The 12,000-nt window shown below is 40.7% G+C and overlaps 1 protein-coding gene across 1 annotated transcript; it reads left to right on the top strand.

Annotated features, from left to right (window-relative positions):
- Positions 1-554: 554 nt before the first annotated feature.
- LOC310933818 (lutropin-choriogonadotropic hormone receptor-like) lies at positions 555-11,791 on the top strand (the record flags this gene model as incomplete). Its single annotated transcript, XM_083897388.1, has 11 exons — positions 555-724; positions 982-1,053; positions 4,486-4,560; positions 4,774-4,848; positions 6,303-6,377; positions 6,853-6,930; positions 7,133-7,201; positions 8,185-8,259; positions 9,877-10,065; positions 10,186-10,239; positions 10,633-11,791. 11 exons carry the CDS (start codon positions 555-557, stop codon positions 11,789-11,791), a joined length of 2,091 nt encoding a protein of 696 aa, XP_083753514.1.
- Between the last annotated feature and the right edge of the window lie 209 nt (positions 11,792-12,000).

Genomic DNA, 12,000 nt, shown 5'->3' with positions numbered 1-12,000 from the left:
GTCGTATGGAAATAGTAGATGAAGATGATTTCCCAGATATTCCAAATTTAAAGATGCTAAATGTTGAAAAATCTTCTGACTAATTATTAATACAAATACGGCCAAGCTGCATAATACCTGACCTACTTTCACTGTATCTCTTTAAAGTGTCTCTCAGCCCTTGAGAAGTGATTTACAAGCACAGATGAGCGTGGCTTCAACACACCACCTTTCACTGCAGACTGTGTTCTTGATCTCCACCCACTGAACGTCACATCTGTGCAGAGCTCTGCTGTCAAAGACCAATCCACTCTCTCTCTGCTTCCCTCTGGACTCTGGACAAAAACCTCGCAATTACGCCGGCGCCTGAACGCAGCACCAGGGATCCTGACACTCAAGACAGAGCAGGTGGAAGAAAAAGAGAGAGAATAAAAGACACTTTTTCTGTGTTAAATGTCCCACAGAAAGTTTTAAACTTTTTTTCCCCTCTCCTCTCTTTGGTATATATATTTTTAAAAACAAAAATAAATAAATAAAAGAAGAAGGAGAAGGGTGTGAGTGGCCTGGTGTCACACATGGCTCCGTGGGCGGTCTGGCTCCTCTTGGCGCTGTCCGGTGTCCTGGTCGTGCGCTCCTGCTGCGCTTATAGGTGTCCGGCCATCTGCCGCTGCAGCGCAGACACTTTCCAATGCAGCAGAGAGACTCAGCTGGCCTCCAGGACCCGGCCTGCATCCGTGTCTCGACTGTGAGTATTAACCCGAACTTTGCAGCTTTACCCCTGATATTTCTGTGCCCTTGTGCTGCGACTTCAGGGACTGTGTTTTCCTTTCTTCTGGGACTTATTATGTCTTGACTTGTGTCACTAAGTGTCTTTCTTAGACATTGTAAAGCTACTTAGGGGGAAAGGTTGAAAAGGCATTTTTAAACCTGTTTTAAAATGGATCTTCTTTTTTGTAAATGTTGTTAATTTAAAGTTAATTTTTATATTTTTAATTTTTACAGAAGGCTGATGCATCTGACCTTGGAAGAAGTGCCCACTCATGCTTTCAGAGAGCTGGTTAACATCACCAGAATGTAAGTCTTTTGTTTTACTTTAGAGTTGAGGCTAAAGGGTATGTTCAATACACCTACTCTATTTAATTATTCCTTATTGTATCTGTAAGGAAGAGTATTAGGGCCACTTGGGGATTTCTTTGGAAACAAAAAAAAGGTTTCTGATGGAAAAAAAAAATTCAGAATTTTTGTTTTAATCTCCAGCCAGACTATGTTTCCTTTTTTTTTTTTCTTTACATTTGACCTTAATCCTCTTCTGTATTTGTATTTATGCATGCATGCTTAGTTATTTATTACTAGTTTTAATTCCCTGAGTTTTTATTTCTTTATTTCTTCTCAGACCAGTTGGGCTCTACTTGTCGCACTGTGCATTGTGTTTTAAATATCTGGCTTTGAACGCTCTTCCCCCACACGCCATGTAACGTTTCATTCATGCACTCTGGTTTCATGTCTCGGTGAATGGTTGTGACGGAACTGTGGAAGCTGGGGGAATGAATAAAGTTTTATCTGTCAGTTATTTAACCAGATAAATCCAACTGAGATTTAAAAACCTCTTTTTCAAAGGGAGACCTGGCCAAGATGGTCTGCACCACAAAAAAAACACACAACAGTTACAGCTTTAAAACACAGAATAAAAACAATGGTGAATAAATTACACATGGGATGGTATCAGCCTCAAATACTATAATAATATGGATTTAAAAGCATTAAATTCTGTCATTTTCCAATCAATCTCCTGCGTGTTCCATGTAAACGATGCAATGATGACATGTATCTTAACATGTCTGCATAACTAACATAACTGCTCGCTCTCATCTGCGCCACAAGTTACGAGAGAATATGAAAAGTGAACCATTTTAATTCAGAGGAAAAGAAAGTTTCAGTCCCACGTTTATACTGTGTCCTTAACATGAATGTCACTTTAATGGCAGCGCTGCACTTCTCACTGAGTCGTGAATGTAGATGTGGCTGCTACTTTACAGTATGTACTTTATGGATCCCAGCACATAAAGGTGAATGACCCTTTTTTGTCAAAGATTGATGCTCTTAAAAGCAGAAAGCTGCTGAATAAAATACCTCCACTGATGTGAAACAGCGAAGCCCACCTCCATAAAAGCTAGACAGGCTTCAAATTATAATCGTCGCCTAACTAGCACGTGTCAGTAAAAGAAAAACTACTAAATGTTCCTTTATTCAAATCAGGTAAACGCATTACAGCTACACCTGAATATATATATATATATATATACATATATCTGTAAATTTTAGCTGCTGATTAATGAGTTATCGTCCTAAACTTGTAATATTATCATTTACCAAATATCGCAGAAACTCATTCACTCATTTGCTATCACTTTATCCTCCACATTGTCCGACTAAACCCGCTTTAAAAAATAAAATTAAAAAATGCATGGAAAACGTATTAATCTGAAATTGCACCAAATTTAATTATTCAGTCAGACCCAGTTATTGTTATTGGAGTTACTGGAGTAGAGTTGGACTGATGCTGGCCTGGATGCTCTGTGCATGCGCCACAGTTCCCAACCCGATCTGTACCAGAAACCGGATTAGCTCTACGCAAGTGCAGCTACTTTCTGTTGAAACAATTTACAGCAGTTTCAGGGATTTTGATTAATATGATGGATATTTGTAATATGATGATATTTGTTAAATAATGACGAGTCTCCAGTCTTAACCCAAATAAGTCAAGCAAGTTTCATGATTTCACACATATTTCACATTTAGATATGCAAAACTAATGTCCTAGAGTATTAGGGCCACACATGAAGAAAATTGAACATGACGTAATCTCATGTCGAGATTTAAAGGTGCATTATTTAATACATTTAAAGCAACTGGCCATTAAATCCTCGTAATATGTCACAGAGATTCAGGAATAATGTTCATATAACAAACTGAACTCACCAACAACAACAGTACAGCCAAAATATTTGCATTAAAAAATATATTTTGCAGACTGCAAATCATGTTTATGTTTTAAAAATGAAATGTTTTGGCATGTACCATCGTCTACCAATCATTGCAGACAGTAGAGTCTCAGCTGCCGAGCAACCACGGGTCACCAGTTACGCCTGAGCTACAATGGTGGAGAAAACGAAACTTAAAAGACTTCTGTATTTTAAATTTGAGTGTAGTAACCGTTTTTGGCCACATTCTTACATATGGCACCTTTAAGTCGACTTTAATCAGACGATTGTGAACGTGCTTTACTGTTCTTGACAGGAAGCGGTAAAATATCATTCTCTTTAGTGACGCTACCAACCATGTCTGACACTGACCATTCAAATCCAGTAGTGGCAGCTTCTGTGGAGCGGTTGTTCTCTCTGTCGAGGCGAATTTGGAGTTTAATCTCCACAAGTTTATTGTGGCATGTCGAGGTCTTCAAGGTTTTCTTCCCTTGTGGCCCTAATACTATACTAAGTATTCTTGTTTTACCACAGCTGTCATAAAACAAGAGCAGTAACAGAGAGTAACCACACTTTCTCACAAGAATCGGGTTTCTGGTAGAGATCTGGTAGCGACACCACCAGCCCAGTAATAAACCTGCCTTAACCAGATGAATCGATTCCCCACTCGTGCTCGTACAGCGGGATAAGGACAGTAATCGACCTACAATCTTCGCCGTCTTCAACTACAAAACAAATGAGGTCGAAAGCGATTTGCCCAGAGCAGCAGAGTCAAGGTAATGACTCCCGAGATGTTTGCGCGTGGTTTCTCATCTTCTTCCAGAGGATCGCGTGAAAAAGCTTTTTCACGAGCTGTAAGTGTTGATTATGTCAGAAGGCGTTAGCGCAATCAGAGGAGGGGGTTAAAAGGGAAAAAAAACAACAACTATATAAGCGTTGGGCTACAGATGGAGTCATTTAATTGTTTTTTTTTTTCAGTTTGAAATGGAAGCAGAATGGCATTAACCCTAGAGTGCTGGCTTATTACAGCAGAGTGCGAGAGTGAAACAGTGATTACAGGGTGGATGGAGAGCGGCTCAGAGAGGACAAGTCATCCGTCAGAAAATAAAGTGTTCAAGGACGAGTCAAGAACTCTTGTTGACTTTGTTTGTCTCTGAAAGTCTTTGTTTAGACCTCCTTTTAAAACATCTCCACTTAGTCTTCATGGCCCAGATGCCTCTGTGATGTATGCTTGGAGCTGTTCCAAACGTGAGGTGAAGCGCGAGTGTGTGTGTGTAATATCCTACAGGTATGATTTGTTGATGGTGGTATTTTAATATCTCCCTAATGGTTTGAATCCCTGAATCAATCACCACTGTCCCATTTCTCTACGAAAGCGCGTTAAAAAGTGAGAGTGGAATTTCTGGTATTTCTTACACTGAAAATTCTTATTTGCCTGAGGATCCGAGACATTTCTAGAGTCATTTGTTCGTCTGTTTGTTGACTAATGTGTAGCTTTTTTTTCTCTCTCTCTCTGTTGTCACAGTGAGATTTCCCAGAGTGTCTACATCACAACGATACAGAGACATGCCTTCCTCTCTCTCCACAGCCTGACACAAGTGTGAGCGACTCTTACCTTCCGCCAGACACCGCATTATTCAAATGTGATGTAAATAGCTATTAATTGTAACAGCTGCCGTGTTTTGCATTGCATTTAGTTTCCCCGGGATTAGTCTCTTCGTTACAATGCAGCATATTTAATCCTCGACTGTCGGTGTCGCTGATGAACGCATGAGTTTGTTGCTGACATTCTTCCTCATCTTTCGTGCTGCAGGTCAGTGCGGAACATCAAGAGTCTGACGACGATTGAAAAAGGGGCCTTCACCGATCTGCCCAAGCTGGAACATTTGTAAGTCGTTCTTCAGTTAAACCCATCTGATATGCACGTTTTAAGTCAAATCTCATTCTCGGTGCAAACAGAAGATGCTGAAGTCTCCAGTCACAAGAGGCGCCGGCATTTGTAGACGTTTTACTCGTATCTGTGACACAGAGTTTAGAAACGAGCATGTTCCCTCATCTTTTGACATGATAAATGGATGAAGTGAATAAGAAAAACAGCCTTTTCACGCGATAACACGGCTTCGTGTAAACCTGCTGACATCAGCTCAAAGATTCGCAGAGCTCCGAGCATCAAAGTAACTCTGTGTACTATAAAGCCATAAAAGCCATGTTTGTCGTCAGTTCTTTGCAAATGACATTAGAGGGCAAACAATGGGCAAGATGGTGGCAGTGGTGAGGCTTTGAACTGTTGCCCCCACTGCACATCACTCATGTTCCCCAAACCGAAATTCCACTTACACAGTCGTGATGAAGGAGGTTCAGGATGTGACCAACATCACAGACTATGGCTGTTTCTCAATATCCATACTTCTCTGTACTTGCGTAGTCCCGTACATGTGGCACGTTCATCAGACTCAGTCCAATTCCAATTTTTTCTTCCAGTTCACAAGTACGGGAGTAGCAAGTGCGCTTCTCGTACCCGGAAGTGTATTTGCTCGGCCCCGATCCTTTTAGGCAAGAAATTAATCATTTAGATTTAAAAATGGTGCTTTGTGTATTAAGATATGACTGCAGTCATACAACTATGTTGAAACCCAATGCGAGACCAAACATGATTCCTGGGCGACAACAGAAAGTTTAAAAACTACCCTCATAGTCTTGTCATTTTGTTGTTGTCGGTGCAGGCAACGCAATCGCCATGCATGTAGTTAATGGTCAACGCACGCCTTATAGCAGCATAGACCTATTTTAACACATATTTTTAAGACCAATTAATCACACGTGGGCCACATAAAATGACGTCTCGGCCACATCTGGCCCCCGGGCCTTGAGTTTGACACATGAGTTAGAGCAAGGTTGTGAAATGCATGGGTTTGTAAACAGTACAACGATGTGAGACTTTGATACACGAATGCTGTTCACCAGGATGGAACACTCAAATTGCCAGGCTGGAAAATTAATTTTGCAAAAAAAAAAATGCATTGTGGGTATTTTAGGAGCCAGCATTTTGAAGCTTAGGAACTAAATGTCAAGATGTCTCAGCCTCAGCTCCATTATTGGAACATGCTTATGTCATTTTTGGCAACATCTCGTCGTCACCCACAAAAAGCGCACGATCATTTTGTGATATTTTTAATTTTTTTTTTTACCCATCCACCATTTATTGAGCAAACAGTCAACGGGGTGTGACACGATGAGATAAACCTCATTTAACTTGGGATCTTTTCCCAGCGCTGGTTCCTTGAATGTCTCTCCCCAGCTGAGATTTATGATCGTCTGTCTCTGTTGTGCTCATCTTCACAGGAGCATCGCCAACACAGGGATGATACACTTCCCAGACTTCACTACTATCTTTTCCTTGGCATCAAATGTTATTATGTAAGTAATCTCTTTTAAAATGTGTGTGTGGGGGGGGGGGTTGCAGGGGTTAAAGGTACAGTGTGTAAGATTTGCATGTTGCCTTTACCTAAACCCATGGTAGCCTTTAGTTATTTTTATGCCAGATTTTCAATTTAGAGACTGCCTAATCCCCAAATCTGCATGTTTTTGGACTGAGGGAGGAAACTAAATATTACACACTGAACCTTTAACCTCCACACATTCGTCCTTTTTTCCAACTTGTAAACAAAAACCAAAGTTTTTCATTCTGAGCCCTTTTTTTTTTTACTTTTATCTACAAAATGTCACGATGCCACCAACCCTGCTGCAAATCTTCTAACTGGGCCACAGTTCATCAAACTGTTCCTTTTATTTCTCCTTTCTCTTTCTGTATGTATACACATCATTTTGTCTAACGGATTGTTTTATCCACACCAGCTGAGTGAACGCCACACTTTATCTCTTCTGTGTGCAGAGAAATTGAAGAAAACATGGGGATTGACTTCATTCCTGCCAATTCTTTCCAGGGTATCACAAAGGAGTATGTTGACCTGTGAGTACAGAAGCCAAATTCTTTTCTTCCTTTTTTTTTTGCTACAAGATTATCAGAGGAGCAGGAGCAACACTTTGTCACCAAAGTCTTTTTTTTGATGTGTTTCAAAAGGCTTTATGTAATTGAATGTTCAGTTCTCTTGACCTTGGTGATAGACGCTTTTAACAACACACTAAAATTAAGAACATTGCGTCCTTGGCAGGAACCTGGTTAAAAACGGCTTCAAGGAAATCAAATCGCATGCCTTCAATGGATCCAAGATCAGCACATTGTAAGCATTTTTGATTATCAACACCTTTCCCTTCATACATGACCAAACGAACATTATACCGTTGATACTTGTTGTTCAGGTTTAGGGCTTTTCTTTCTCTAATCATAAAAACTGAGTGTACCAGTAAACAAACATTATGTAAGACTAAACATAGATTGGATGATCTCTTGTTTTCTTGCCCTGCGCTGCTGACTGTTGATGGTGACGAGATAAAAAAAAAAAAATTAATGCTCGTCCTTCCTCCGTGTCAAACTACAGAAGCGTATTGCATTCACTTGAAAAAAAAAAAAAAAACTCCATCCAACTTCATTTTTTTTCCTGTTTTTTGGAGTATTTTTTTCTGTTTTGCTGAGTAATTTATTTTTTGGTTTGTTTTGAGTAATTTAGCATGAAAAACTGAAAAAAAAAATTGCACAAAAAAACAGGAAAAAAATTTTCAAGAAAAACTGAAAAAATGTTTTTACGTAAAACAGAACAAAAAATTTGGACGAAAAACAGAAAAAGAAATTGCAATAAAAACAGAAACAAAAATAATTACGAAAACAGAAAAAAAATAATTACGAAAACAGAAAATATACTCCGAAAAACAGGAAAAAAAATGACTCCGAAAACAGAAAAAAATACTCAGAAAAGCAGGAAAAAAATAAGACAGAAAAATACGAAGAAAAAAAATGTCAGAAAAACTGAAAGAAAATGACTCCGAAAATCAGGGGAAAAAATTTGTCAGAAAAACAGGAAAAAAAAAATATTAGTCAGAAAAACAGGAAAAAATTATTAAAAAAACAAACCGAAAATGAATTGCTCACTTATTTTTCTTTTGGTTTTTTTTCAAGTGAATGCAGTACGCTTCTGTATCAAACTGAGAAAACTTAAAGTACATAAAAGTGATTTGGGGCCATGACTGTATCATTGTGAAAAAACACTTATATTGAACATGAACTGCAAAACCTTTGTGTTACAGTTGTGTCTTTGGTCTTTTGTAGAATCTTGAGCGGCAACAGGCATCTCAGTCACATGGACAAGGACGCTTTTGAGGGAGCCACGGGTCCAAGTTATCTGTGAGTAAAAGTATCATTTAATTCAGCCATAATCAATGTATTTTAAAATGAATAGAGCACAAATGTGGTTGTTTGTAGTAATGAAAGTGAACTGTTGTTTTGGTTTTAAACGCCACAAATTTCACTGTTCATTTCATTGTTTTAACTAAACTAAACTGAATTAGCGGCTAATGAACATAATGGAGCATTTAGCGGCTAAGAATCACACGTTTGGTGGAGAAGGAAGCGGAGCTAACAGTACAGTGACATGCATTTTCTTAATGTTCAGAGACACGACTGCAAAGAACCAATTATGAACGTGTTATCAAATCATCTTAAAAAGGTAGCAATGATGCTACAATGTTGTGTTTCTGCTGCCCCCAAGTGGCCAAAAGACAAGTATAATAAAGTAACAATGCTGCATAATATTGTGCATTCAAAATATGACTCGAAACAACTAGTTGAATTATCAGAGGTTGAGAAAGATTGTAAATATTCCAAGTAGGAAATTTCAAAATTAAATGTTTAGAAGATTTTTTTTTTTTTTTTTTTTAAATCCATTTCAGCCTCTGATGCTGATGCAGGTTAGAAAGATGACAGGGAATTAGAGTTAATGTGTTGTGTGTTCATTCATTATGCAAATGTAGGATTATGCGAGGTTAAATAAGACAGATCGTACACCCTCTGCTATCGTTTGCTGCTTCAATCAACAGCATTGTGAGGGATCATATTTGAACTGGGTTAGAGAAGCAAGAATATTCATAACAATGTTTATCGTTTTTTATTCTATAAACACGAGGGCAGCGACAGCCTGTCTGCGTAAACAACCAACAACGCAGCAAGGACTGTGGAATACTGATAAGTGCTCAGTCTGAGGAGCGCGCCGCTCACAAGGTCTCTGATTGCACGCTCGCCCGTTTTGTAGATATGAAATGTTCCCATTATCTTAATTATGAATTAGAGTTTGTGGTTCTATCACCAACGTGAAGGAAATGGTTTCCTTCTAACGTGCGTGACGTCCACTGTGGCACCTCAGGGTTATGTCAGGATACATGTGAAGGATTTTGAATAAATATCTAATTGTGATTGTTTTGACTAAAATTGCGACATGATTCTTGGTAATTTTTACATAATTATTCTAATTTTCATCCGAGTCACGTATTTAATAGGATTACTGCGTGTGATATTTGTGCAGATTTGTGATGAAACAAAGATGTTTCTCTTGTCTGTCTGGAGTTTGAAAACCATTGCACCTTCTGTGATTTGAAAACTTGAGTAAGCCCACTTTGATTAATTGTTCAGCCGCAGTGTAACTGTAATCTCCTCATTGCGTGATGAAGAGTCCTTGCTGCAAATGTGCATCTCTTTAGAAAGACCTCATGATTCACTCAGTGTCTTAATGCGTTTGAAAACACTGTGAATTAAGGCTTGGCTCCCACGGTCACTGGAACTCAGTCAAACACCTGTGGGAGATTCTGTAGATCAGCATTTCTCACCATCGCTGACAAAGCTTTTTATCTTCCTCCACGAAAGTTTAAATTGCACAAGAGCCAACATAGACCAGTGTCTCATGAAAGCACAACTCTCTAAAGCAGTTACTAATCTCTGAACTGTTTGTCGTCTGCTTGTGTGATTCAGGGACGTTTCCAACACAGCTCTGAGTTCCCTCCCAGGTAAAGGGCTGAGGCAGGTGAGGTCCCTGAGAGCCACCTCTGCCTTCGCTCTGAAGAGACTCCCTCCCATGGAGAACCTGGCCGAGCTGCAGAAGGCTGAGCTCACGTACCCGAGCCACTGCTGTGCCTTCCAGAATTGGCGTCGGAAGGAAAAGTAACCGCAACCCTTTGTCACGTGAACACAGATGAGCCGTGATGAGTTGTTTGTAATGAGCAGCTGTGTTCACTGACATTTATTTATTTGTATTTGTTATTTTCCCTCATTTGGTTAAAGGGAAAGCGCCTCAAAGAACTCGACAACCATCTGTGATTTCATCAAATTACAATTGTAAGTTTCATCACGAGAGATTCATTAGGGACTGTCACGTCTCTATATATGACACTTTATTTATTCTAGTTGAAATAAAATTAACTTTGTTCAGTAATTTCATTTCACTGTTTTCCCAAATAATTGGCTTTTTCAAGTTGTTTTTTATTCATTCTTAATGCTCGATTCAGGAAGCACTGTGTTGAATTTTAGAAATCTATTTAATGATTGACCCCTTTAGGTTATGATTTTAGTGAGAAAAATCTAAATGCGTCAAGTTAAATGGAGTTTCCAAGAAAAAAAAGTAATGTTTGCCTCTCCTCTCTTTAAACACTTTTCAAACTGTCCATTGAAGAGTTTTGCCTTGATCAATTGTGCTGGGATATTAATCTTAACATCTGCGTTATGCTCCAGGGAGTCCACACCTGATGTCACGGAGCTTATGGATGAAATCGACGTCGAGTATCCAGACCTGCTTAATCAATGCTTTAACAACCCGGTCGTCAAGTGCACCCCAGAGCCAGATGCCTTTAACCCCTGTGAGGACCTGCTGGGCTTTCCCATCCTGCGCTGTCTCACCTGGATCATTACCATTTTCGCAGTATTAGGTAACCTGGCCGTCCTGGTTATGCTGCTGCTTAGCCACCACAAGCTCACCATCTCCAGATTTCTAATGTGTAACCTGGCTTTCGCCGACCTGTGCATGGGGCTCTACCTGATGCTCATCGCCTTTATGGATCACTACTCCCATCAGCAGTACTACAACCACGCCACAGACTGGCAGACGGGGCCCGGCTGTGGCATCGCGGGGTTTTTGACCGTGTTTGCCAGCGAGCTGTCGGTGTATACGCTAACCGTAATTAGTGTCGAACGCTGGCACACCATCACCAACGCCATGCATGTCAACAAGAGGCTGCGTATGCGCCACGTTATGGCCATTATGGCGGCAGGTTGGGGCTCCTCTCTGCTGGTTGCCATTCTCCCACTGGTGGGGGTCAGCAGCTACAGCAAAGTGAGCATCTGTCTGCCCATGGACATCGACACGCTGGCCTCCCAGGTGTACGTGGTGGCTATGCTCGTCCTCAACGTTGTGGCCTTCGTCATCGTCTGCTTCTGCTACATATGCATATATCTGAGCGTCCACAATCCCGAACACTCGACTCGTCACGGAGACACAAAGATCGCCAAACGCATGGCCGTGCTCATTTTCACCGACTTTGTGTGCATGGCGCCGATCTCCTTCTTCGCCATCTCCGCGGCCCTGCGCATGCCCCTCATCACCGTGTCGCACTCAAAGATCCTGCTCATCCTCTTTTATCCCATCAACTCCCTGTGCAACCCTTTCCTCTACACAATCTTCACAAGGGCTTTCAGGAAGGACATGTGCCTGCTGATGAGTCGATGCGGCCGCTGCCACGCCGGCTCGGATTTCTACAGGTCGCAGACCGTGGCGTCACACCTCACCAGTACCCAGAAGACAACATCCTCCAGAAAACCTCGCTCACCTATCGTTCATGCTTATCACATTAAGATGAAAGGATGCTTTCTAAACAAGAGACCCACATCAACGTAGAGAATTCTATTTAATTGCATTATGAACTTATAATAATGCATCCTTTTGACACTTTAGAGAGTAGGCTGGTGGGTTTTGTGTCTGGATTTAAAGAAGGGACGCGAGTCAGAGAAGGGGAACAGAGCGGCTGAAAGCTCTGGGCCGGGCTGAGGGTACAGTGAGGTGGATGGAGGAGGAGGATCTGAGGGAGCGGGAGGAGGCAGTGATGT

Source organism: Microchirus variegatus (genome assembly GCF_963457635.1).
Source record: "Microchirus variegatus genome assembly, chromosome: 11".
Taxonomy (NCBI): Eukaryota; Metazoa; Chordata; class Actinopteri; order Pleuronectiformes; family Soleidae; genus Microchirus; species Microchirus variegatus.
Note: the sequence above shows the minus strand (reverse complement) of the source record. Positions and strands in the feature narration are given on the sequence as shown.